We start from the raw sequence: 25,203 nt of genomic DNA on the forward strand, positions 1-25,203 counted from the left end.
CCAAAATCTTTAGCAAAAAGGAAAGGGAACCCCTTGCACCAGGGCCATCTTTACCCAGGGGTGCAAGGGGTGCGGGGCACCCAGGCACCAAATTCTTGGGGGGGGGTGCCAGGTGTCCGCTGCTGAAGCCACCTAAGCTCTTAACTATCTCCCTGTTATGAAATAATAAATAATTTTGATCAAGCTAGAAACACAAAATACGTATATATCTAGGTATCACCGAAATGTATACCTACTGTTTCACGAAAGTCCTTTCGACTTTGTGCACTCATTTACCAAAGCCGCGCCGCGCCAGAGGCGATGCTTGGCATTCAGAATGGCGGCACTTGTCAGACGAGTCAACAAAGGCACTTGTCATTCTCTACGGCGCCGTGCACGCGAAATTAACTCTTACAAAATATTATGTTACGTATTGTATTGAGCTGCTATGTGGCAGTGGGGTGAGTCAGCGGCACCTTTGACATGACTGATCTCGCACCTTCCTGCCAGCTGCATGCAAGCTGCGCGAGATCAGTCGTGTCAAAGGTGCCGCTGACCCCGAGCAAAACATTGCAAATTGCGTTTGAATTTAATCACTTACAGTTCAAATTCATTTAGAGAAATAGTTTAAAAAAAATTTTATTTCCGCTAATTGTCGGCATTTTCTTCGACTAACTACTTAGTACTTAGGGCTCTTCTACACATGCGTTTCAGCACGCAATTTTAGTTTCACATTTCTGCAAAAACGCACCTAGAGCACGCACACACTATGAATTCCATGAGATGCATTTTTTCTTCATTTTACGACGAATGCCAAAGTTAAGTTGGGGGCTAAACTAAATTTGGGGGCGCTGGGCGGATCTTTGCACCCCGGCGGCGCATATGCTAAAGCACAAAGCTGATCACCAGCCACACAAGCACTTCTGCTTGCCTGAGGGGAGTGATCTGCCTTCTCCTCCCCCTGGGGGCTCTTCTGGGGGCTGTCTCCTGACCCTCCAGAGCAGATCTGAAGGGGGGCATATGGGGATGAGAGGGGGGGAGCCCTACTGCATGAGTGAAAGTCCTTGTGTGGACTTCCACTGGTGGGACTGGTTAGTTAAATCTGTCCTTACCTAAGGGAGTCCCCCAGTATGTAGAAACCACTCCCTTATATGTTGGGTAGCTTTGTTTTGCTTCCAAATTTGTAGGCACACAAACACCTATTGGATCTTGTGGGGATAATTGTAGCCTAATGCAGTATGGAAGTGGATTTACCTGATCTGTGCTTTCCCTTGGATAATCATGGAATCCTAGAACTGTAGAGCTGGAAGGGAACACAAGGATCATTTAGTCCAACCCCCCCCCCCCCCGCAATGCAGGAATCTTTCACCCAACATGGGGCACAAACTGCTGACCCTGAGATTAAGAGTCTCATGCTATGGCTCTAAGGACAAGTTGGTGACAAGAGATAAATTGTTCTCACTAAAGTCTAATGGGTAACTAGCATTACTTTTACAGATCTTTTTTAACATTTGAACAAAAGAGCTACTTAGTCCCACCCCCCAGCTGTTACTGAGGCAATCTACCATAATTACGATCATAGCTGTTAAATAAACAACAGTCCATTAGCAAGAGAGAAATGGCTGCGTTATTGTAGAGGTCTTAAATGGCCCGGAGTTTTGCACTGAGTCTTGCAAAAGCCCCGTTCTGCAAGGGGTTATGAAATTATAACATCATGCTAATAATTCTAAAATCAAGCCTGGCAGGTGTGGAAGATTGTTCCCATTCCCCACAGCGTATACAGTTAAACACAAGGCTTTAGGTCAAATGCCCTTGACACTGCCGGTGGGGAGTCCTTGAAGGGCAATTTGCCATCTCGGGTGCCTTCTTGCCGCTATGGAATGTAATTTTCTGCTTAAAATTTATTTGTGCATGTTAATTATGCAGCAAGGTTTTGACACATCCAGAGCTGTGAAGTGTGTTCTGGTTCTCAACTCCGAAGAGCCTATCAGATGGCAGGGCTTTTTCCTCTAGCCTGCCTCTTTTGTAGTCTGTATTTTTAACAACCTCATTAGTGAGGATTTCTCCCCTTTGAAGATAATGAGCATTACTGCAGAGCATCTGGACCAAGTGGAGAGTTTGAGTCGCAGACTGCAGCAGCACCATGCGCAGCTCTGGGTGCACATTTTCACTGCTGGTAGATTATTTGACTTGCTCTTCAGTTTTTCCTCTTTCGGAAGGGCTCTTAGGCCAGGCACAAAGGCAGCAGATTAGCTTTCTCCCTGCACAACATCTGCTTGTACATCACTGTGATCTACATCAGACGTAGAATTGTGTAGCCTGCCTTGCAGCTCTTACAGGAACGGATCTGCAACAACCTTATTAGTGAAGCCTCCCTTCTGCTGCCTTTTACATGAGCTATAGCATCCATAGTAACCGTAACCGTACTGCTTTGTCTGCTCTAGTTTGGCTTCAGACTGTAATAGATGCTTGTCATTCTCCCTCCTAATAATATACTGGAAGCTTTTACCCCACGCAACCACTTCTGCTTAAATTCTGTGATCTTCCACACTAACATTACATATTAGACATTTCCGCAAAATTCCTTCCGGCTTTTACATTTTGTCGTTAGTATGTTAGCATCATCTCACAAATTCCCTACTAATTACCTGAGTTTATTACGTAACCTAACATCATGCCTGATATCTAACCTGTGGTATATCAGGCCTCGCCTTGGTCAATCCCTTTCTCTGGTAACCTCCTGGTGAGACGACTGCAATATTTTACATGGGGCTATCTCTCAGAAAGTGCAGTTCAGAAACTGCAGTTAAGTTAGAACAATGGCAGGGAACTGGTTCCAGCCCATAAGCCAGATCCTTACCTCCCTCATCTTCCATGGGCCAACTTAGACTGATGGACAGCACCACCCTCCTATCAATCACCCAAAATCACAATGATGTCAGGTAATCTGTGTGGTTTGAGATCAAATTGCATGGGCAAAGGCACAACACATTTCAGACACTGATGACCAGCTAATTGTCAGTGCTTGTATTGACAGTGATTTTCTGGTTGCCAGTGCTGCAAACCCCTGCCCTCCACCTGACATCCTATATGACATTTGGTGTAGGCCAGGTGGGTGTGGCTTGGCCAAAACAGCCTCATGGGGGAAATTGGGGAGGCGTGCCAGGCCTAACTATGTCTACAGGTTCCCCACCGCTAGTTTAGACCATGGCTGCTAGACAACAAGCTGTGCTGGGAATTAAAATATATATATATTTCACCACTGCTTTGCTGACACCACTGGTTACTGGTGTGGTTCTGGGCCCATTTGAAAATGCTGATCTTGACCTTTAAGGCTTGCCAACAGGAACCTGGAGGAGAGCCTGTCTCCACATGTGCCTGGCCATCGATTCTCACCAGAGGTGCTTCTTCAGATTCCTCCATAGCTATTGGGGAGAAGAGAGGCCGTTTATTGAAGATGCCCTGACATGGCCCATATCCACCCTCTCACCGAGTGGTGAGGCAAGAGCAGGGCATTACAAGCATGAAGTGTTGCAGCTCATCTTCCTCACCCACGGGGCAGAGAAGACAAGTGCCAAGGCCTTGTGGAATGCCCCCTCTCTCCCCAAATTTGGCAAGAGTGGGGGCATTCCACCTCACAGCAAAAGTGGTAATGGCGGCTGTCAGGGCTGCCTGAGGTCCCAGCTCACAAAGGACCAACGCCAGTTCGTTGTTATATACAAAAGTCTTTATTGAAGTTCAGTTTCGATTTCAAAGTCATGGCGTGCAGCTCTACGTCTCAACTCTAGACCGCCGAAGCTCCGTCTGAATCTCCTCCCCCCAGACACCAGTTTAAGACTCTAGCCTTGCTCCACCTCTTCCTTTGCTCTTTCCTCCTCTGGGTCCGCCTGTCCGCTGGGGTCTTGTCCTTTCTAGACTCTTCTGACGCTGAGTCCCCTGAGTCTTCCCCCAGCCTCCGGCAGGCTTTGGGACCTGGTTCCCAATCTGGGTTTTCCGCTGTCCCGCGCGCCTGTACATTTGAACTTGGCTCGCGCGCCCAGCCGGCAACCTTTCTCCTGACCGTTACACTGCTCCTGTCGCTGCTTCCCCCTTCGGGGGTGCTAGCTGGACCTGACTTCCCCTCCGTTCCCTCACTCTCCGATAGAGGCATGGTAAGCCCTGACTCATCTTCTCTCCCTGCTGGAGGAGACGCTGGCCCTGATGCATGGGACTCTTCCCCCCCACTACGCTCTGGTGGGGGAACTGGTCCTGATCTCCCGCTGCTGCTTTGGGAGTCCCTGCTGGCCCCTTGCTTCTGGTGCATCCCCCCTGGGACCCCCCTTGCCGTGGCCCTCGGCGCCCCCCTCTGGGAATCTTCTGATTCGCTGGAGAAGCTCATGGAATCTCTCGTGCCACTGTCATACTCCCCTACGCTGCCCTCAGATTCTTCCCCTTCGCTCTCCATGTCCTCTCTCCCCTGTGCCTCTGCTCCTGAGCCCCTGACAGCGGCATATTCCTGTTTCGCCTCAGGTGGAGAAAGGGGATGGACTGCCACAGCTTCCTTGATTTCATTCTTCATCAAGGTCTCCACAAGTATTTTAAAGAGGGGGACAACAGCATGTCCTCAGTACCAAATTTATTTTGGTGCCCAGGATCACCAGCCACAATGATTATTGGGTTTCTAGCTTGCTGGACTCAATGTCCTGTTTGACATATTTTGTAGGTGGGCCTCTTCTCTGTGGAGAATGTATCGGCTCAACCACCGTCCACTGTCCACTAGCATATGACCCCTTTGGCCAACATAGCCCAAGTGGTTTGTGTGGTACTCACAGGAGAGTGTTTGCCTTCTCTAAATCAGGGGCAGCCAACCTTTCAGCTGAGGTCATTGAGAAGAAGGTGCAGAAGCTTGAGCCTGAAAATCCAAGCCACTCTCTCATAGCTTTGAAGCTTCTCCTTCTCCCAGAAGTTTTGCAGGACCTGAATTCCAACTCAACTGTTTTCATGACAGCACAGTGGCCTATGGCTCTGCTTTGCTGCACAGTGAGTGCATCGTACTGTGTCGTTTTTTGCAGAGCCAGAAGCCGCTCCCCTCCCCTTCTAGTCAGTGCAGCGAAGAAGGACAAGTGTCACTGCACAGCATTCCTGTGAGGCAGGAGTTTGTTTGTTTGGCGGTGGTTTCTGAAGAATAAAAGCACACCATTAATCTGTAAGTTATAGTTCCATAACGGCTTGGAGAACGGCTTCAGACCACAAGGGAAATAATGACAGTGTAAAATAATGACCGAGAGTAAACTATTCCAGCTGTTGGTCATGAATGTTCTGGAGAAACTCAGGCCTCGGTCGTAACAGCTTGTTTTCAGCAACCTTTACTGCATTAGAGCTAACAGCTTTGGATTTCTTTGCATCACGTCATCAAGGAAATATAAGAAATATCCTCAGGGTTTGCAAGCTCAACAGGTGAAGATATCCATTTCTTTGAAGCTCCATGCATCATCTGTTGAGTTTCTGCCTGCCACATCCCTGAAAGACCCAAGAGTTTGACAAGGAAAGGTGGCAGATAGATAGACAGGTAAAGGTAAAGGGACCCCTGACCATTAGGTCCAGTCGTGACCAACTCTGGGGTTGCGGCGCTCATCTCGTTTTACTGGCCGAGGGAGCCGGCGTACAGCTTCCAGGTCACGTGGCCAGCATGACTAAGCCTCTTCTGGCGAACCAGAGCAGCGCACGGAAATGCCGTTTACCTTCCTGCCGGAGCAGTGCCTATTTATCTACTTGCACTTTGACGTGCTTTCGAACTGCTAGGTTGGCAGAGATAGATAGATAGATAGATAGATAGATAGATAGATAGATAGATAGATAGATATGATATGATAGATAGATAGATAGATAGATAGATAGATAGATAGATAGATAGATAGATATAGATAGATGATAGATAGATAGATAGATAGATAGATAGATAGATAGATAGATAGATATACATTTGTTGCAAACATTCGTGCAATTCCTTGTTTTGGAATATATAGCTCTGTGCTATGTGCATAAATGCTGGAGTATTGATTAATAATAATAATAATAATAATAATAATAATAATAATAAACCTACTACTTTATATTTACAGGAAAATTATTCCTAGGGTTTCCATATTTTTATAGTCCTTTTTACAGGAGCTTGATCAACAGATTCTACTTTAGTAGGTGATAATGGCCCACCTGCTGATGCCTTCATATATATATATATATGCTGTTAATGCAAAAGAGTAGACCAGACATCATCTTCTGAGAGTTGGCAATTCTAGTCCTTCCTTTCTGTTCAGACTCCTTAGATATGCTCATAACTTGGTGTTTGAACAACTCTCTGCTAAGATTGCCTTAGAGAGGAGGGTTCCCCCTTCCCTTTTCTTTGATCATATCCCCTAGGTACTCTGTAAATGCACACATACTATGTTACTTTCTTATACTGAGTTGCATTATATATATGCATGCATTGCATATGGTCTGGGGAGGGGGTGTTAATTTCTGAGTCTGCTTAATAGACCGGATGCAACATTTCAGTTTCCATGGGGGTGGAGTGAGCAAGAACATGCTGATAGAGAAATAAGATTATCAGATTAATGTTCAAAGGCCTCTTCCTGGATGTATTGCAAAAAGTAGTGTATTTTGAGAGTGCTTGATGTGGTTTTTTCGTAGTAATCGGATAGATATGTGGTATTGAATATAGGCGAGGCAGGCTGCTCCTCCACAGCCTAAATTGCAATACTTCCATAGTAAAAATTCAAAATGATTTCGGAATTGGCATTCCAAGTTGGTCATCCTTGAGCAAGCTCTCATATTAAGAGGCAGGTTTCTATTAGCTTTTTTCTTGTTGCAAAGTACGGTCTTTGAGCAATATCCTGCAAATGTGATGGACATTTGTACCAATTATGCATGCAGAGAGCTTGGGAGGCTGTCAATAGGATGCCTTATGCATATATTTGTTATGGCTGCATGTGCAGTCATGGTTAGAAGTGCTCCTGCATGTGTGACAATCAATGCCATGCCTCTTTCACATGCCAGGAAAGAAGGATTTTACAAACCAAAACAAGATGCTGACAATCTAGAGAGGCTTGTTATTTTGCTGTCTCCAATTATAAAGAGTCTGTAACTTGAAACTAATGGGAAGAGTGGCTCATTGAGTACCACACATAATAGACCCTGCTTTATTTTTCTACTGTGGTAGCTTGGTGTGATTTAGCCTAGTTCCTTATAAAGGGCTAACCATGCAGTCAGTCATATGTAAGTCAGAACATATAGTGGGAAACATGTATCAGATTTTTGTATGAAGCTGCTACCTAATTCACCATCATCTTATCTTCCCACTTGCAATCCACCTCCCATTGAGGCCAGTGGCAAATGCCTATTGATTTGATCGAGATTAAACCCCAGGGTTTTAGCTATTGCAGCTCCAGAGAAAATGTGTCCAAAATGCCATCCATGTATTTATGAGTTCACATCTGTCTGCAAGAAGCTCACAATGAAAGTCCCCATTAAATGCCCTATTCATCTCAGCGAGGGGTTAATTTCAATGGTCCAGGAAGATGATTTAGGCCATTTCAACACCGCAGGACATCACACTTCTTGTATTCTGTGTAGCTCAGACTTAAGGTGCCCACCGAACATGTGTCACTCTGTGTCATTTATTCTTTGTGCGCTCCAACATCCAGCAGACGTTTGTGCAAAGATTTTCACTGCATACGAAACACTTTAAATCCATAGTAAAGAAACATCAGTGTAGCATTGATGTGTCATAAATGATTAGCTCAGACAAGGCAAATAAGGTCAACAGTGTTAACCGCTGTTAACCTAATGCCTTAGAAATGGGTTGCAATATTAAGGATATGCTTTCAACAGCAAATGTTTTAATCCTTGGTGGCTGGTGCGACTGGTGGAGTGGGAGGCATGGAGCCCGGAAGTAGGTGGAGCCAGCCAGAGTCAATGGCAGGCAGAACCAGCTAATTCTGGTTTTGCTCCTATTCGCCTTCTTTCTGAGTTTTTACAAGGGAAAACACATAGACTGAAGAAAAGGAAGCTGACAGGCAGTTCTCTGGTCTGGATGTAAGCAAGAAGGCAGGCAGACAGGTGAGGGCTGGCTGAGGGCAGGCTGAAGCTGGTGGGGCAGCATCCCAATTGCCCTAATGGACCAACCTTCACTGGTTTAAATATTAGACCATCAGTATGTCCCTCTACTGGTGCAGATACATCTCGGTGTGGTACAGAGCATATCATTTACTCTGAATTTGAGCTCTGATTTTTAGAGAACAATTTGCTCGTCCTCACATTTACACCAAAAAGTTAGGAAGTGTGTATGCATTGCCTGCTGAAGGTTCAGATGCCAGCTTATGCAATGCCATCTGGGTACCTGTACCTTGTAGTTCTTCCACTCTCTTCCTCATCTCATTAAACCAGATATACTGACAGACTATGATCAATTTTGTTCTAAACACCAAACCATGCTTTGCATTGACTACAGTTTAGAATTTGAACCACAGTTTGAGAATCATATAGAACGCAAACCATGCTTTAATTTAGAGCTTATTGTGCGTTTTCATTTTCCATCCTCTCTGGACTCAGCTTCTTAAATGCATGTTGCTCATTTCCTTCACATGGTGAAGCAGCATCTGAAGGCAGAAGGATATCTATAGCTACGGCATGTCGTCAGATGTCATGCCAAACCACTGGCAGCAGAAACCATAGTTTGAAAACCCACTTCAAGCAGTGGTTTCTGGTTTTTTGGTTGACTGCAAATGCTTGTTTTGTCGGTTCAGACCACAAACTAAACCATAGTTAAACTTCCTTAACCATGGTTTGGTCTGATTTCTAAATTGAATTTTCAGGGTAAAGGTACCCCTGCCCATACGGGCCAGTCTTGACAGACTCTAGGGTTGTGCGCTCATCTCACTCTAGAGGCCGGGAGCCAGTGCTGTCCGCAGACACTTCCAGGTCACGTGGCCAGCGTGACGAAGCTGCTCTGGCAAACCGGCACCAGAGCAGCACACAGAACGCCGTTTACCTTCCCGCTAGAAAGTGGTACCTATTTATCTACTTGCACTTAATTGTTCTTTCGAACTGCTAGGTGGGCAGGAGCTGGGACCGAATGACGGGAGCTCACCCCGCCGTGGGGATTCGAACCGCCGACCATGCGATTGGCAACTCCTAGGCGCTGAGGTTTTATCCACAGCGCCACCCACGCTGTGGTTTGGTCTGATTTCTAAATTGAATTTTCAGGGTAGAGTTGCTCAAATTAGGATCTGGGAAACATGAGGTTTATGAACTGCCTCCTCTTTCAAATGTCAACAGGAGAGTCTTCTGGGCCATTATGTTTAAATTATCACATTTTCCTCTACAGAGCAGGTAGAGTATTCTTCATTGCCACTGCTGCTTCATAACTATGCCATTTCTCCTGTTGCCGCTTATGTGTTGCTCATCAAGTTGTTTCCTTCCTTCCTTCCTCTCTTTCCCTTCAGGTGGCTAACCTACTGCGACTATTCCAGATCCCCCAGATCAGCTATGCCTCCACCAGTGCCAAGCTCAGCGACAAGACTCGCTATGATTACTTCGCTCGCACTGTCCCACCAGACTTCTACCAGGCGAAGGCTATGTCCGAGATCCTGCGTTTCTTCAACTGGACCTATGTCTCCACGGTGGCCTCAGAAGGCGACTATGGAGAAACAGGCATCGAAGCCTTTGAGCAACAAGCCCGGGCTCGCAACATCTGCATCGCCACCTCTGAGAAAGTGGGCCGTTCCATGAACAAGAAGACCTTTGACGGGGTGATCAAGGCCCTGCTGCAGAAGCCCAGCGCAAGGGTGGTGGTGCTATTCACCCGGAGCGAAGATGCCCGAGAGCTTTTGGCAGCTGCTCAGAGGATCAATGTGTCCTTCACGTGGGTGGCCAGTGATGGCTGGGGTGCTCTTGAGAGTGTGGTGGCTGGCAGTGAGCCAATAGCTGAGGGAGCTATCACCATTGAATTGGCTTCCTATCCAGTGCAGGAATTCGCAGTGTACTTCCGGAACCTTGACCCCTACAACAACAGCCGAAACCCTTGGTTCCGGGAGTTCTGGGAACACAAGTTCCAGTGCAGCTTCCACAGCCAGAACTGTAGCCGCTTCTCCCTGAAGACAGGCAAGTTTGAGCAGGAATCCAAGATCATGTTTGTAATCAATGCAGTCTACGCAATGGCGCACGCCCTGCACAACATGTACCAAGCGCTGTGCCCCAACGCCACCAAGCTCTGCGACCCCATGAAGCCTGTGAATGGCAAGAGGTTCTACAAGGAATTCATGCTGAATGTGACATTTGATGGTAAGCCGAGGTTGTGCTTTGGGGTGTGGGAAAATAAAGGCTTGCGGTGTGATGGGAGAAGAAGGGTGCAGCTTCGGCCTAAGGTGGTCAGTGAGGCCTCGTGGCTAATTCTCATATTATATGGGGGAAATATGTGCTTTTCTGTATGGGCACATGCAGCACAATGGGAGGGAGGAGATGTGGGGTTGCTCCGTTTGGCCAGCCAAAATGCTTGCCCTGGCAGAATGCTCACTTTAGCTTGATATCAAATTCCTTCCAAGGTTGCTGGCTCTGGGTCTGCATGCAACTCTGATCTGCTGTTGAGAAGGGAACAAAGCTTAGCCTGAAAGTTGCCTTTCTCCATTTCTGCTCCATCTCTTGACCAGCAAGCACTCACTGTGGTGAGAAGCCTTATAGCACACAACCTGATACAGTAATGAGGAGGAGGAGGAAATGGGGAAAGTCCTCACAACATTGCATATTCCCTAGAGGAAGGCTTTAACACTGTGGCTCCTTTGAGGCCCTTGTCTATCTAGATCAGGGGGTTTGTGGCTGCTGTTTAATAAAGGAAAAACAAGCACATGAAGCCAGTCATGTGACTACAGTCATGTGACTACAGTGGTACCTTGGTTTACAAACGTAATCCGTTCCGGAAGTCCGTTCTTAAACCAAAGCATTCTTAAACCAAGGCATGCTTTCCCATAGCAGCAGGGGACTCAATTTACAAATGGAACACGCTCAACAGGAAGCAGAATATGTTCTGTGTCCAAGGCAAAGTTCACAAACCAAAACACCTACTTCCGGGTTTGCAGCGTTCTTAATCCAAGTTGTTCATAAACTAAGCTGTTCTTAAACCAATGTACCACTGTACTGTCACGTCTAGATTGGTCCTTCGGGCTATTCCACCCACAGGTTTGCTGAGCCTATACAAACAAATACAGTAGGGGCAACAGATACACGTCTCTAACATTACAATGCCTGGGAACATGAAATTATGGGTTGAAATAACAAAAATGAAAAGAAAAACAGCAGAACAGAAAATGTGAGCACATTTAGCATGCTCAAACACATGATTATGGCACTTGCAACTGAAACTGTAAGGTCAAAAGGGACAAAGCACCCTATTAGGCTTTGGTTCATTTCTAACATGTTGTCCTGAATATCCATTTTGATATTTGTAATTAAAAATAACCAAAAATGGGTTTCTATACATTGCATTCGAATGAAACAGGATTTTCTGCACAAATGTGTTTTTTTCCTCTTCTTACTGAAACATTTTTCTGTCAATCCCATTAGTCAGAAGTAGATTTATTTCAAAGTATGATAACACTTTGTAGTTAATCCTCTGTAGACATGCCCTGGAAAGGAGAGTGACAGGTACGTGTGGAGCTCGATTCAATTATATGTGGACATTTGATTTTCTAATCATTTAGCTTTTCCATCATTTAAATGAGTTTTTGCTCTTCTGCTTCGTAGCTCCCTTTCGACCATCATTAGACACCAAAAGCACAGTTCGGTTTGACCACTGTGGGGATGGGATTGGCCGCTACAATATATTCAACTACCACAGAGCCAACGGGAGGTATCGCTATCAGAAAGTGGGCTTTTGGGCAGAAGGACTCATCCTGAACACAAGCCTCATCCCCTGGGTGAAGACCTCCATCCCTGTTTCCCAGTGCAGCGATCCCTGCAAGAAGAATGAAATGAAGAGCATGCAGCCAGGAGACATGTGCTGTTGGATATGCATTCCGTGCCAGCCTTACGAATATCTGCTGGATGAGTTCACTTGCAGCGATTGTGGACTTGGCTACTGGCCCAACGCGATGCTGAATGCATGCTATGAGCTACCCCAAGAGTACATTCGCTGGAAGGACGTCTGGGCTATTGGACCAGTCACCATTTCCTGCCTCGGTTTCATCTCCACCCTGTTTGTTTTTGGCGTTTTCGTGAAGAACAACGACACTCCCATCGTCAAGGCCTCCGGACGCGAACTGTGCTACATCCTACTCACCGGGGTTCTGATGTGCTACAGCATGACGTTCATCTTCATCGCCAAGCCCTCTACGGCGGTCTGCACCTTGCGGCGGCTGGGGCTGGGGACCTCCTTCGCCGTCTGCTACTCGGCCCTCTTGACCAAGACCAACCGCATCGCTCGGATCTTCAGCGGGGTGAAGGAGGGCGTGCAGCGCCCAAGGTTCATCAGCCCCACCTCCCAAGTGGTCATCTGCATGGCTCTGATTTCTTGCCAGCTCATTATCGTCGTCATCTGGCTCCTGGTGGAGACTCCCGGCACTCGGAAGGAGACGGAGCCCGACAAAAGGTACATTGTCACACTCAAGTGCAACAACCAAGACTCCAGTATGCTCATTTCACTCACCTACAATGTGCTCTTGATAGTCTTGTGTACAGTCTATGCCTTCAAGACCAGGAAATGCCCTGAGAATTTCAACGAGGCCAAGTTCATTGGGTTCACCATGTATACCACGTGCATCATCTGGCTGGCCTTCCTGCCCATCTTCTACGTCACCTCTAGCGATTACAGGGTAAGTCATCTCCTGCTGCGAATGAGGGCGGAAAGTAGCCTGTGGCAGGCACCTTCCTATCACCTATCCTTATTCTGTTGGATGGGGAGAAAATAAGGGGGAGGGGTGGAGCAGATTCACGCCGGCTGCATCCACACTGCAGTTTGTTCCATTTTCATGACATTTTGCTAAGTACTCATTTCCACATTGCATTTGAGCTTTCACATGACATGAAAGCCACTTCCAGAACTATAGTGGACTATTTGGCTTCCTGTCAGCTTGCCTTTTCAGTCTCTGCACTATTAGCAGAAGCATACCTGGGGATTGGTGAAGCCTCCCTTCGCCAGGGACACAAGCCCAGGTGGAGTGCAAAAAATCAGAATGCTTCTGTTGTCACAGTGAGATCGAACACGGAAAAAGCTTCCCGTCCTTCTTGCACCGTAGCACAAAAGTGTGCAGATTTTTTCGCCATTGCCCCTTGCCTCGCTCTCACTCTGGACGCTTTGAGTACTTGGGTGGTGTAAAATGTAGTCATTTCGAAAGTGGCTATTGAAGTAGTGTTTTCTTCTTCTTCTTCTGGGGGGAGCTAATACAGCTCATTGCCAAGAGTGCAAGGGACCCTAGGGACTCTCTATTAGGCTATTGCACTACACTTCAAATGTTAGCTGAACGGGTGGCGCTGTGGGTTAAACCACAGAGCCTAGGGCTTGCTGATCAGAAGGTTGGCAGTTCGAATCCCCACGACGGGCTGAGCTCCCGTTGCTCGGTCCCTGCTCCTACCATCCTAGCAGTTTGAAAGCACGTCAAAGTGCAAGTAGATAAATAGGTACCGCTCTGGCAGGAAGGTAAATGGCGTTTCTGTGTGCTGCTCTGGTTCACCAGAAGTGGCTTAGTCATGCTGGCCACATGACCCGGAAGCTGTATGCCGGCTCCCTTGGCCAATAAAACGAGATGAGGGCCGCAACCCCAGAGTCGGCCATGACTGGACCTAATGGTCAGGGGTCCCTTTACTTTTACTACATATATCCCACTTCCAACAAAATATTTCTGGAAGCTTTGGCTTATCCGCCTGTCTTTCCATTCCTGGAACCATACTTTATGTCAACTTTATGTCAAGTTATTCCAATCAAAATCATATACCAGCCCAGTTGCTCTTTTCGTCTCTTCTTCTATCCTGTCAGGTTTTTCTGGAGCAACCAGGCAAAATGCTGTTGTCAAATTGTTGCAGTCCAGCATTTCTCTGTTGTTTTCATGTGAAGGTGAGGGGTGAGGATTAGGTTGGATTTGTTGCATTAAAAAAATTAAAATTAAGTGAAGTATCAGCCTGTTTGGAATGGGTAGGCAAAGCACTCTTGAAATTTTTCAGGCCTCCTGTGCCGTTGTTTTAAAAAAACACAAAAAACATATTTGCAGGTATAGCTTGTTTTGCTGCTATCCCAGCTGGAGGATTCATAGTGAATCAGTTTTAAAGCCTCCCTTGCAGGAACAGAAACTGGTACTGGGGCATTTTAAAGATTTATTGAAGGGGTGATTTACAGCCTATTTGTTATTAATTCCACAAGTTGGATCAAAGTCAGCACAAATATTACAGCTTGGCAGACAGAGCAACCCTCCCCCTCTCCTCTCCCCTCCCCCACTGTTTTGGGAGTTCTTCTCCCCTGAGACAATTTCAGGACAGGTACACGGGGAGGAAGTCCCACTGCACAAAAGGAATTCCTTGCACAATGACTTGCTGGGTGAGTCTCAGCCCCAGAGCCCTCCAAAGCAGAATTTTGTGGGGCAACAGGGAGGAGAAGGAATCTGTGAAAATTGCTGCCCCTCCTTCATCTGGTGGGAAAGTCCCTTGGACAGATCTGGAGCCAAAACAGAAACAAAACCTTGAAGGAAGATATTTTGATAGTGCATAACAAATGAGCATTTCTTCATTTCTTAGGTTTTAGACTGATGAGCTGGAAAGCACTTTAGAGAGAATCAGTTCACATAATAATTCTTCAGTGAGGGATAGCTGCCATTTTCAGTGATCTGGTTGTGTTGAATTTCTGAGTATTCCATTTCATATCCTGATCCCAGCTCACCATATCTCTGAAAAAAAACTTGATCAGAAAAGATTGGAGGCAATTGGAATCTGGACACACGTTGGAGAATTGCCAGAGATTTGGCCAATGCACTTAGAGGTGACTTGTGTTGAAAAGAACTGAATGTTTGTAAGCATGCTACTGTCGTAATGAAGACACAGCAATTCAGCTATTTTGTGGGACTGTGGGGCCCATTCCACCCCCACAAATGTGCAGTTGCTTAAAGAAAACTCAACAGATTGTGTCAAAAACAGCAAGTTGCATAATTTTTCAAGAGTCGTAGAAGAATGTGCATTGCTAGCAATGAACATCAATGATTATCTGCAACTGGGTAATTAGGGACAAGGAAATAATTACTTTCTGGACCTTAAGGTAATTTTTAAAATGAGTACAATATTTCCAACTCTCAATTCCTACTGCATGAGTCTCTCTGGGCTTAGTGAGGCCCTGCCTTTGGTGTTTGTTTCGCTAGAGAAACAGCAGCCCCCAGTGGCCATCAATATGCTATGCAGACCATACAGAGGTTCGTTTTCAATATCTGTGTGTTCCAAAGCAGAAAACAGTTTTAATTGTTAATAGTGCAATAATCTTTAATAATTATAATATGGTTCTGTGTGGGGTTTTTTTAATCTTCTGGATATGAAAGCTAAGCAATCTCTGTTGTGGCCTTGGGGGACATTATCCTTCATAAAATAGGGATTGTGATGTTTGATCTACTTGTTGGGCAGGGAGTTAGGTTAACGCTTCCTTGCATCTTCGCCCAATTGGTTTTATGTTAGGGCAATTTCACTGGAAAAGATGAGTTATCTGAAAAAAAAGGTGCAGGAATTTGTTGTGACAGTCACTCCTTTGGACTATTGCCAAAGTCATGGGTCTTGCTAGTCTGCTTGACTGGTGGGTATTGAGAACACGAGATTAATACGCCCAACATTCAAACAAACCTCCATCATGAAGCCCCTTCAAAGGTGTTGGCCCAGGGATGGGCAGGCAGGCTTCTGGGATCTACTTCATTCTTTTCCTGCAGCTTCAAGGTTCACCAGCTGGAGCTGCATGCAAAACAGAGGTGCATGGTGGTGGAATTAAGATAATTAATTCTGATCATTAAGGAACAGGGTGCTCTGAGCACATGGCTCAGACCATGAATTTGTTTCCACTTTCAGTATCAGAACTGAGCTAACCCACAGGTCCACCACTAGCTTGAAATGTACCTATTGCCCACTTCTGGTTTAACCCATCCTGTGGCAACATCCCAATTTAGGCTGGGCTCCATCTTCTGTAGAGGTGGGTCACTGATAGGGATAGATACTAAAATCTGGTACTGGTACCAGGCACCTGTTCCATAAGGTCTTCGGTTAAATGCACTTGGCATTTCCGAGAAGCTTGCAGAGTCTTCAGGGAGCTTGTTAATATGCTGTGAGAAACTTTGGAATGATGCCTGTAAGAAACTTGGCCCAAAAGGCACCTTATTAGAGCTTTCTGATTTCTGTAAAGAGTACCTGTGTGCTATTAATGGGTGCTGAATAGCACAGCTCCATTGAAGCCACCCGGAAGCAGGGACCTTGCCTGCATGAAATGTGGGGACTTGAGTTTGTAATTTGATTAGACTAATGGAAAAATCCTGCTATGCAGCTACCTTCTGAAGTGCTGAGTGACAGGGTCCTCTGTGCCCTCAGCTCCCAGAATTACTTTAGAAACTAGTACAAAACTATAAAAGCTTTTATAAAACATTGCTGCTGTCCTCCATCTCCCCACACATCTCTCCCCAACTGCTTGTTAGAGCCCAGCATAGCACCCAAGCATGCTCAGGGCTGGTGCAAGACATTTGGCTGCCTGAGGCAGAGCAGCAAATGCCCCCTCCCCATCAAAGTCAATGTGAAGAAAGCCCAAGGCTGACAAGTTCCTGTGGTACCCGAGGAAGAACATCCCTGAGGCAAAAGTCCCTCCTCCCAATCCATGGCAGTAAGAATGCAACAATAAATTAAATAACCATCTTCTGTGCTTTCATGACACCTCAAATCTGCCTGAGGTTGCATCTCACTCAGCCTAATGGTAGCGCTGGCCCAGTAAAAGCTTGGATGTGTACTCTAAGACTGCCATTAGCTGTCCCCCTCTCTGCTGTGCTGCGCATTTGACCATCTCTAAATAATGTAGGACCCCTGTTTCATCAACACTTTGTGCATTATGTATGTTGTTCCAATATCCATCCCAAACTCTGAAACTAGACTAACTCAAGGAGAAGTTTCTAAACACAAAGGTGTTTAATATGACAAGGCAGCATTTTTTTAATAATAATAAAAAAAAACATTCACAATATGTTCATCCCAGCTTTTATCCAAGGAACTCAACGTGGCATGCATGGTTCTCATCCTCCCCATTTTATCCTCACAACAACTCTGTGAGGTAGACTCATTTGGGAGAAAGGCATGGATCATTCAGTGCATATAATTGCAAGTCAAAAGGCAAATTGGGGTGGAGGGGTAAGAGACTTCTGTATTCCACTTTTAATTTGTATACCGCCTTTCTATATTTCTATGCACAAGGCAGTTTACAGCAGCAGCAACAACAACAAAAACATACACCTTATAATAATCTGATCCAATACAAAGCATCATAATAAAACATAACCTTAAAATAATCATCTTATATCAAATAAAGTAATATTCAGTAATCTATTATAATATAATAGTACACAATGCAATTAACTCTCAAGACAGCAGCAAATAATAATTTAACAGAAATTCACTCTTAACAATTGCAATAAATAATGACTAAGCTATGATCAATAAAAATAGCTTCAAGTCACAATTAGATGAGGGGATCCAGTCAAGTAATATTGAAACCAAGGATGTATCACATATTAATCAACAAATAAACTCACAGGAGAAATTAGGTGTGCAACAACTGTTTGCAAGGTTTGAGCCTGAACTTGAATGTTGTACATTTGCAGCCCAGGAAGCTAGTTGTAAAGTTTTAACCCTACTAGTCCAGCAAACTGCTAAGACCTAGTAGTGGCAAGAGACCCACTGTCTTGATATTGCATTGCTGGGTCTCCACTTCCTGAGCTTGAGGTGGTGACAGAGGAAAACAGCATTTCTCTCATCTTCCCAGGTGGGGTCAGACTAAAGGACTTCCCACAGGCAGGAAATTAGAATGAAAATTTCACTAAGCCTGCCAAATACCTGGTCTCAGAAGGCTCCAAAGCAAGAGGAAATGTTTCATCAGAGTTTTGCTAGAGGGTCAGATCAATGACATGTCAAGCCCACTTTCATAGAAACTTGTAAGAGTGGTTTCATAGCAACTGTACAATTAAAACTAACCCTGGACTTGTGGAGGGATTAAGGGCTGCTTCATACTTTACAACTTGTATTAAGTTACCAGATAGTCTAATGCAAAGAAGTATTTGCTTTGCACAAGCTGGGAATGGCAAATGTCCATTTAAATTATTACGATGTTGTTTTCCTAAACCAGAATTAACTATTTTTTAGAAAAGTAGTAATATTTATTAACTTGTAAAGCTAACATGTGCTGTGCTCTGGGGAGCTATCACTAAAAAGTATACTTCTACTCCTTTGTCAGATAATTGAGCCAGTCTCAGCTAAGTCATTATTATTATTATTATTATTATTATTATTATTATTATTATTATTATTACCCTGCCCATCTGGGTTGCCCCAGTCACTCTATCAATTATGTATACTCAGCAAATCTTAAAAAAACAACATACTTACACCGTAGCTACTTTCCTGGGGGAAATACACAGAATATGGGGTGTGACGCTTTCTCCGTTGGCACATCCATTTGTTTTGTTAGGGAGATTGTTCCTTTGTCTACACTGTTCTCATTGTGGGAAATTGCAGTCAAGCATAACTATGCATGAGTGCTAGTTAGTGCATGAAGGGGTGAAGATCACAGAGTTAGATTCATAGACTCAGCTAGGATAGGCCCCCTTTCCTCCAACTAGGGAGGAAGTGAAGTCTTCTCTTTCTGTTTCCTCTCTCTTATTGTCATGTAACCTACGAGAAAGGACATTTTAAGCTTTGCTCCAAGCTTAGAGCACATGTTTGAAACAATCTGTCCGTATTTTTCTACCCAAGAGTAGAGTTCTCCTAGCTGCTGCTCAGATAAATGCAAAAATCTGACCCTTTGGCAAAGGAGCCCTGTAGACAGTCAAAATCCCCCTCATTCCTCAACTCTTGTGGCAGAATTCTGTGAGCAGAACTCCACTCAGCAGCTCTCTGGCATTTCACATGGGACAATCCTAGCCCTACCTCGATCCATCAGGGATTGAACCTGAGTCCTTCAGCATGTAAACCAAACGCTGTGGCCCCTCTTCCAGCTGCATCAGCTACTATAGATGAGAATGTTGAGTTACACAGAACAATTCCTCAGGTGCATATGTTAAAGATAAAATACTGATTATCTGTATCTATAGATGCTTGATGCGAACTCAGCCGTTGAGTACAGTAGTCCTCAGTGGAGCTGGAGGTCAAGGCAGGGATTCTGTTAATTTAATTACTGAGTCTGATGTGCAAATCATCCTAGGCTAGAAGCCCTAGGAACAAAGTAGCAAGAAGTTTTCAACAAGTTTTTTCCTACAAAAAAAATATTCAGGCCCATGACATGACATCAGCAACCTATTGCTATGTTAGTATGATAACTGCATTTATGATTATGAAAACTCTACAATAGTCACCCCCAGTGCCCTCCACAAGCTTAAGCTGTGAAAGGCCACCATCTAAGGAACCACACAAATTATAGGACAATTGCTATTGCTGGAAGCATCAGAGAATAATAGTAGATGTCATCCTGTGATTGGAAAATCACATGCTCTTGTGACTTTAGAGAGTGTGTTGATGTGTCTCAGGAGAGGAACCAACTGGTAGCTGACATTATTAGCTTTATGTCAGAGACTTGCTTTCTCTTTCTACACACTCATCTTGGTAATTCCTTAATCTGTTGAAGGATTCGTTTTCTTTAAGAAATATATATGTATATGTTCATGAAATCAGCTGAATCTCTTGACAGTTCCTGAGTCTTTGTGATAATAACTTTCAATTCATATTTCTCATTTGTTATATTAAATCTATTTATATGCCATGGGAGTTGTCTTCCATCAGTATGGGGAATGTACTGAGTGCAAAAACTGCAGAAGTATATTAATTTTATCGGAAGATAGCATGCTTGTTTCTTAGCAATCCAAAGGAAGGGAATTTCAACTTCTTCTGCACCTTATGGAAGCCAATGAGTTAGTGTATGTAGAACTAGATTGCAACAAGGGAGCTATAGTAATACATTTTAAAGTTGATTTAAAAAATAAAATAAAATAAATATCCATGTAACCCAAATAACAAAATAGAACTTCATGACACAAACATAAAAACTAAATTGAGCCAGACAAAGGGTGGCATGTGAATCCTACATTCACAGGAAGAAGTGATAAAGCTGGTTGTCCACATATCTGTGATAAGATACAGACAGATAAGTGGAGAGAACAACAATAAGAAATGAGAGAGCAAGACTTAAAATATATGCAGGGACATAAACCTATAGCTGAAACCATCAGATAAATACTAATACATGACTTCCACTTAATTCAATGAGGCTTAATTCTGATCTATCGGATTGCATTCCTGAAGGATGTGTTTCAGGATTTCATGGGCTGCACTCCTATTCCTTCAGGCTACACTGACAACTAACTAACTTGTTTAGTGTGACATAACCTTATATGGGAGACGCAGGTGGCGCTGTGGTCTGAACCACAGAACCTAGGGCTTGCCGATCGGAAGGTTGTCAGTTCGAATCCCCGCAACGGGGTGAGCTCCCCTTGCTTGGTCCCTGCTCCTGCCAACCTAGCAATTCAAAAGCACGTCAAGTAGATAAATAGCTACCACTCCGGCAGGAAAGTAAACGGTGTTTTCGTACGCTGCTCTGGTTCGCCAGTAGCGGCTTAGTCATGCTGGCCACATGACCTGGAAAAACTGTCTGTGGACAAATGCCGGCTCCCTCGGACTATAGAGCGAGATGAGCACGCAACCCCAGTCATCCACAACTGGGCCTAATGGTCAGGGGTACCTTTACCTTTACCTTTAATCTTATATGGACAAGCGTGGTTTTATAACTGTACACTCCTACACATTTCTACTCAGAAGTTAGCCTGACTGAATTTCATGGGGTTTGCTTCATCACCTGGTAAGCACCTATAAAATAGCAGCTTAAATCAGTTAGTCTGCACAGTTCTGCTGACAAGGGACCCAATACATGTCCAGCCCTAGGCAGAAACAACTTTTTTCATTTGTTTTCATTTGTTTTATTTTCAAGAATGTGATTGGGTTGCCCTTTTAATTTCCCCATGTCCTTTTTTAAAGTTCAGCAACCAGCACTGTGAATAGGTTGGGTTAGTAATGTATGACTTTTGCCCACATGCCAAAGAAGCCAAACCTTGAAAGAAACCTTCAGAAACGCACATACCCTTAGGAAAACAAGAGAATGATGGTTGGTAGGAGAGAACGAAGAACTCAGAGTGCATTGCATAGGTTTATACAATTTGGGAAGATTTATTGAGTGAAGATCATGCTTCTTCTACTCTAGAATCAAATGGTACTTGCCTATTTCTCTGCCAGTTGGAAGTGTGTACTTGGGTAGTTCCTATATGCGGGGGTACATAAGTAGGGACACATGTAAACATCACACTTTCTTTCTTTACCTTACAGATTGATGACCTGCTTTTCTTTCTTCCTTTGCCTCTGCACAGGTCCAGACCACCACCATGTGCATCTCTGTTAGCCTCAGTGGCACAGTGGTCCTTGGTTGCCTCTTTACTCCCAAGTTACATATCATCCTCTTCCAGCCCCAGAAGAATGTCGCCAGCCATCGTGTTTCCACCAACCGTTTTAGTGTGACCGCTGCAAGCTCCAGCCACTCGCATGGTGAGTAACATACGATTCCCCCTAGGTACTGTTCTCTGCATTCTGAATGGCTCATTGGGGCCTAATAGCGATTGATGGATTCATGAATTTGTTTAATCCTTATTTACAACATCTAAGCTACTTCCCATCGCCACACAGTAGTAATGAATTTTATAAGCTCTTTTTTATTTATTAAATTTATATACTGCCTTTCATCCAAATATCACAGGGTAGTTTACAACATAAAAACATAAAATACATAGCATAAGAATAAAAATGAATAACACCCCCAGTTGTGTTTTGTGATTAAATACTTCACCTTGCCTGTTCCAAATTTACCATGTTCTGTAACTGATCCACTGTTTCTATGCAAATGCACCATTTCCCACGAGATTCTAACACAGTAATTCATCCATGAAGGTGGGTGCTTCGAGATGGGTCTTTATTGTAGGATTGGAGCTCCTCCTATGCATGCAAGTTTGTTGAATTGCCCACATGCCCACCCCACACCATTTAATCTGGATCTACCCCTTTCCAGGGAAAATCTGATAAGCGAATGAACAAACCTATTGCCAACTATCCATTTGCAAATTAAGCTCCTCCCACCCTAATCTGGAAACACCTGGTGACAAACAAAATAATTTGAGGGAGTGAAACATACAAATCTAAGGGTACTGATTTTGGCACAGGTATAAAATTGTGTGTGTTAATAGTCAAGTACATGGCTACAAAGACAGCTTGGTTTTGCTAATCAGTATTGTGCATGTTATACTTGGCAGTAAACAAACAGTATAGATAAGCCAAGAACACATTTCTATTAATGACACAGACCATTTATTCCCTGTTCCCCTGTAAAGGTACACTTGGGTAGAAATGTAACGGGGCTTGCAGTTCAGCCATTACAACTCGGTTTCAAAAGCAGGAAACTGGTTTGGCTTTGGCTTGTTTTCCTGGTTTCCTGGTTTAGATGTGATGAGGAACTCCAGCTTAAAACAAGCCAAAACCTCCACACCAAGGTTGGCATGTGAGAGGAGGGGAAGAGGACTTGATCCTGGCACCCATTGTTGGCTTCCTAAGGCAATGGTTTCCAGAAGCCTAGAATGATAATCCAAAACAGGCCATAGAGTGTGGCAAATCCTCTACTCTGGGAAGAATAAAACACTCCTAATAAGTTTTTCTTAGCTGTGTCCAAGTCCTAACAAAAGGGTGTGTTATTGCTAGATCTGCTACTTCTCAGTGGCAGTATGTTGGAAGAAAATGTGGTGACAAACAGCATCTTGCATTCCCTTGCTACTTGTGTACATTTGGACAGAGACAACATGTGATCAGGATTTTCATATAAGCAGCGCTTTGCTATATCAGATTTGAGGGAAACTCCCATTATCCCTTACCACTGGATGGCTTCCTTTCTCCAACAGTGACCAATCAGAAGCCCACAGGCAGTGTGTGCGTTCTGGCTTACGTCACGGTGTTCCATTGCACCAGAAGCTGTTTAGTCATGCTGGTCACATGACCCAGAAAGCTGCCTATGGACAAACGCTGGCTCCCTCATCCTGAAAAGTGAGATGAGCGCTGCACCCCTTACTTGCCTTTGACTGGGCTTAACCATCCAAGGGTCCTTTACCTATCTTGTAAGGATGAAGACAGGGCTGTGCATATTGCATGGTATATAAATAAAAGCTCTAAACAAATCAACTCAGTGTTTATATCAATGAAATGGATTGATGCAGTATGATTGTGTTAGAGCTGATGTGCTAGAATTTGAGGTGGCTGAAAATAGATGACTGGCAGCTCAGCTATGATGCATGGGAACTCAGCACCACCAGGTGAGATGGAGTGGTGGTTTGCAGATGGTAGTGTTTGGGTAAGTGCAGGATTGTTAAAAACTGCTATTCATTGAAACCTCCTTCTGTTCTCTGCCCCACAGGGTCATCTTCTCAATTTGTGCCAACAGTGTGCAATGGCCGTGAAGTGGTGGACTCCACAACATCATCCTTGTGAATGCCTCTATGTTCTCTGTCAGTTACCGTATGTTGCCTCTGTGCTCGCTCCCTATGAACACATGCCTTCTTCTTTCCCACTGGGCCTCTTGTTTCCTAAAAAGAGAGAGAGAAACCCTGTTCCCCATGCCTATTTGTTGAACAAGTTTTTCCAAGGAAAAAGCAAGAGAACAGAGATTATCCTTTACCCCCAAAATCCAGACCAGTTTAGAGATGCAAGGAAACTTTGGCACAGTTGAGAATGTATCTGTGAAGAGGCCCATGATGTTGCCCTCATGCTATGGATACAAGACTGATTCCCTATCAGATTACTAGGGTGACAATGAAGAATCCACATACATTCCTTTATCTTGTCTACACTTGAAAAGGAACGGTGAAGCTGTTGGTTGTTGTTGTTGTTTATAACAAACTGCATTCCCTCAAACTTTTCCTCAATGTATACAATACTTCTGCTGTTAAGAGGGAGGATCAATATTAAAACTCTGAAGAATACCAAGGAATCCATGGTGCTATGGATTGAAAAGATGGGATAGAATCTCCTCACGATTTAAAAACCTGGTGGCACACACTGATACTTGCAATGACTCCAAACATACATATATTTGTAATATGTCTACCAGCTGCTTGCAAGCATAATCTCTGTGAGAAGCTTCCTGAAATGAATTGACAAAATGCTCCTGTGATAATATCTGAGAAGAGAAATAGAACCACACACCTGGTTTTTAACAGAATAGTGAGTTATATCTTATATGCCGCTCTGCAGAACGAAACAAGATGAGACAAAGAAAACACACATCCCAGATGAGTCCAGTATTATCCCTTGGTTGGCATCCATCTGTCTCAGGAGACAATGGAGGAGTGCACCTTTGTGGGTGAAGTCAAACTGTTAGAAGGTTACAGCAGCTGCTGTGGCTGTAGAGACCGATATGGGAGAGACATGTTTTGTTGCAGCTGGGGCAGGTGAACGTGTCTGGCTGTGCTGCTACAGGTGCAACATGGAAATTCTTTTCTCTGCTCTCCTCCCAGCAGTCATTCCTCCTCTGATCACTGCTATGGATACACATCCCGGTCGTCTGCAAGGGATTCCCACATGGCGGGTTAAATGTTGCCAGCCTTCATGTCACATTTGCAGACATTTTTGTAAAGCAGAGTTGGTCTGCCAACAGGCTTGGTGCCTAGAGCCACCTTCCATTCTACGGACATGGCTAAGACAGCATAGATGTCATGAAAGACAAAAGTGCAAACCTGCTGGGAATGTGGGCTTGGAAGATGACATCTTTGAGACGTTGTCCTGCCACGTGATGCCCAAAATCTTCCTGATACAGCACATGTAGAAGGCATTGAGGAGCTGCTCCTGGCGGTTGTAAGTTGCCCATGACTCCCTTGCAATGAGAATTCACACGAAAACAGCAAGTGATAAGGC

At 44.5% G+C, this 25,203-nt stretch overlaps 1 protein-coding gene across 1 annotated transcript in view; it reads left to right on the forward strand.

The window, feature by feature from the left end:
• The window catches only part of GRM2 (glutamate metabotropic receptor 2), an 87,702-nt gene extending 62,846 nt beyond the window's left edge, over positions 1 to 24,856 (forward strand). The window contains exons 3-6 of the mRNA XM_081850473.1: positions 9,462 to 10,299; positions 11,755 to 12,821; positions 21,627 to 21,801; positions 23,708 to 24,856. Coding sequence (XP_081706599.1) covers positions 9,462 to 10,299; positions 11,755 to 12,821; positions 21,627 to 21,801; positions 23,708 to 23,781 — 2,154 coding nt within the window. The 3' untranslated portion in view covers positions 23,782 to 24,856. The remainder of the gene's footprint in view (positions 1 to 9,461; positions 10,300 to 11,754; positions 12,822 to 21,626; positions 21,802 to 23,707) is intronic.
• The last annotated feature ends 347 nt before the right edge of the window (positions 24,857 to 25,203 follow it).

This window comes from Podarcis erhardii (assembly GCF_964252035.2).
Source record: "Podarcis erhardii genome assembly, chromosome: 2".
Classification (NCBI taxonomy): domain Eukaryota; kingdom Metazoa; phylum Chordata; class Lepidosauria; order Squamata; family Lacertidae; genus Podarcis; species Podarcis erhardii.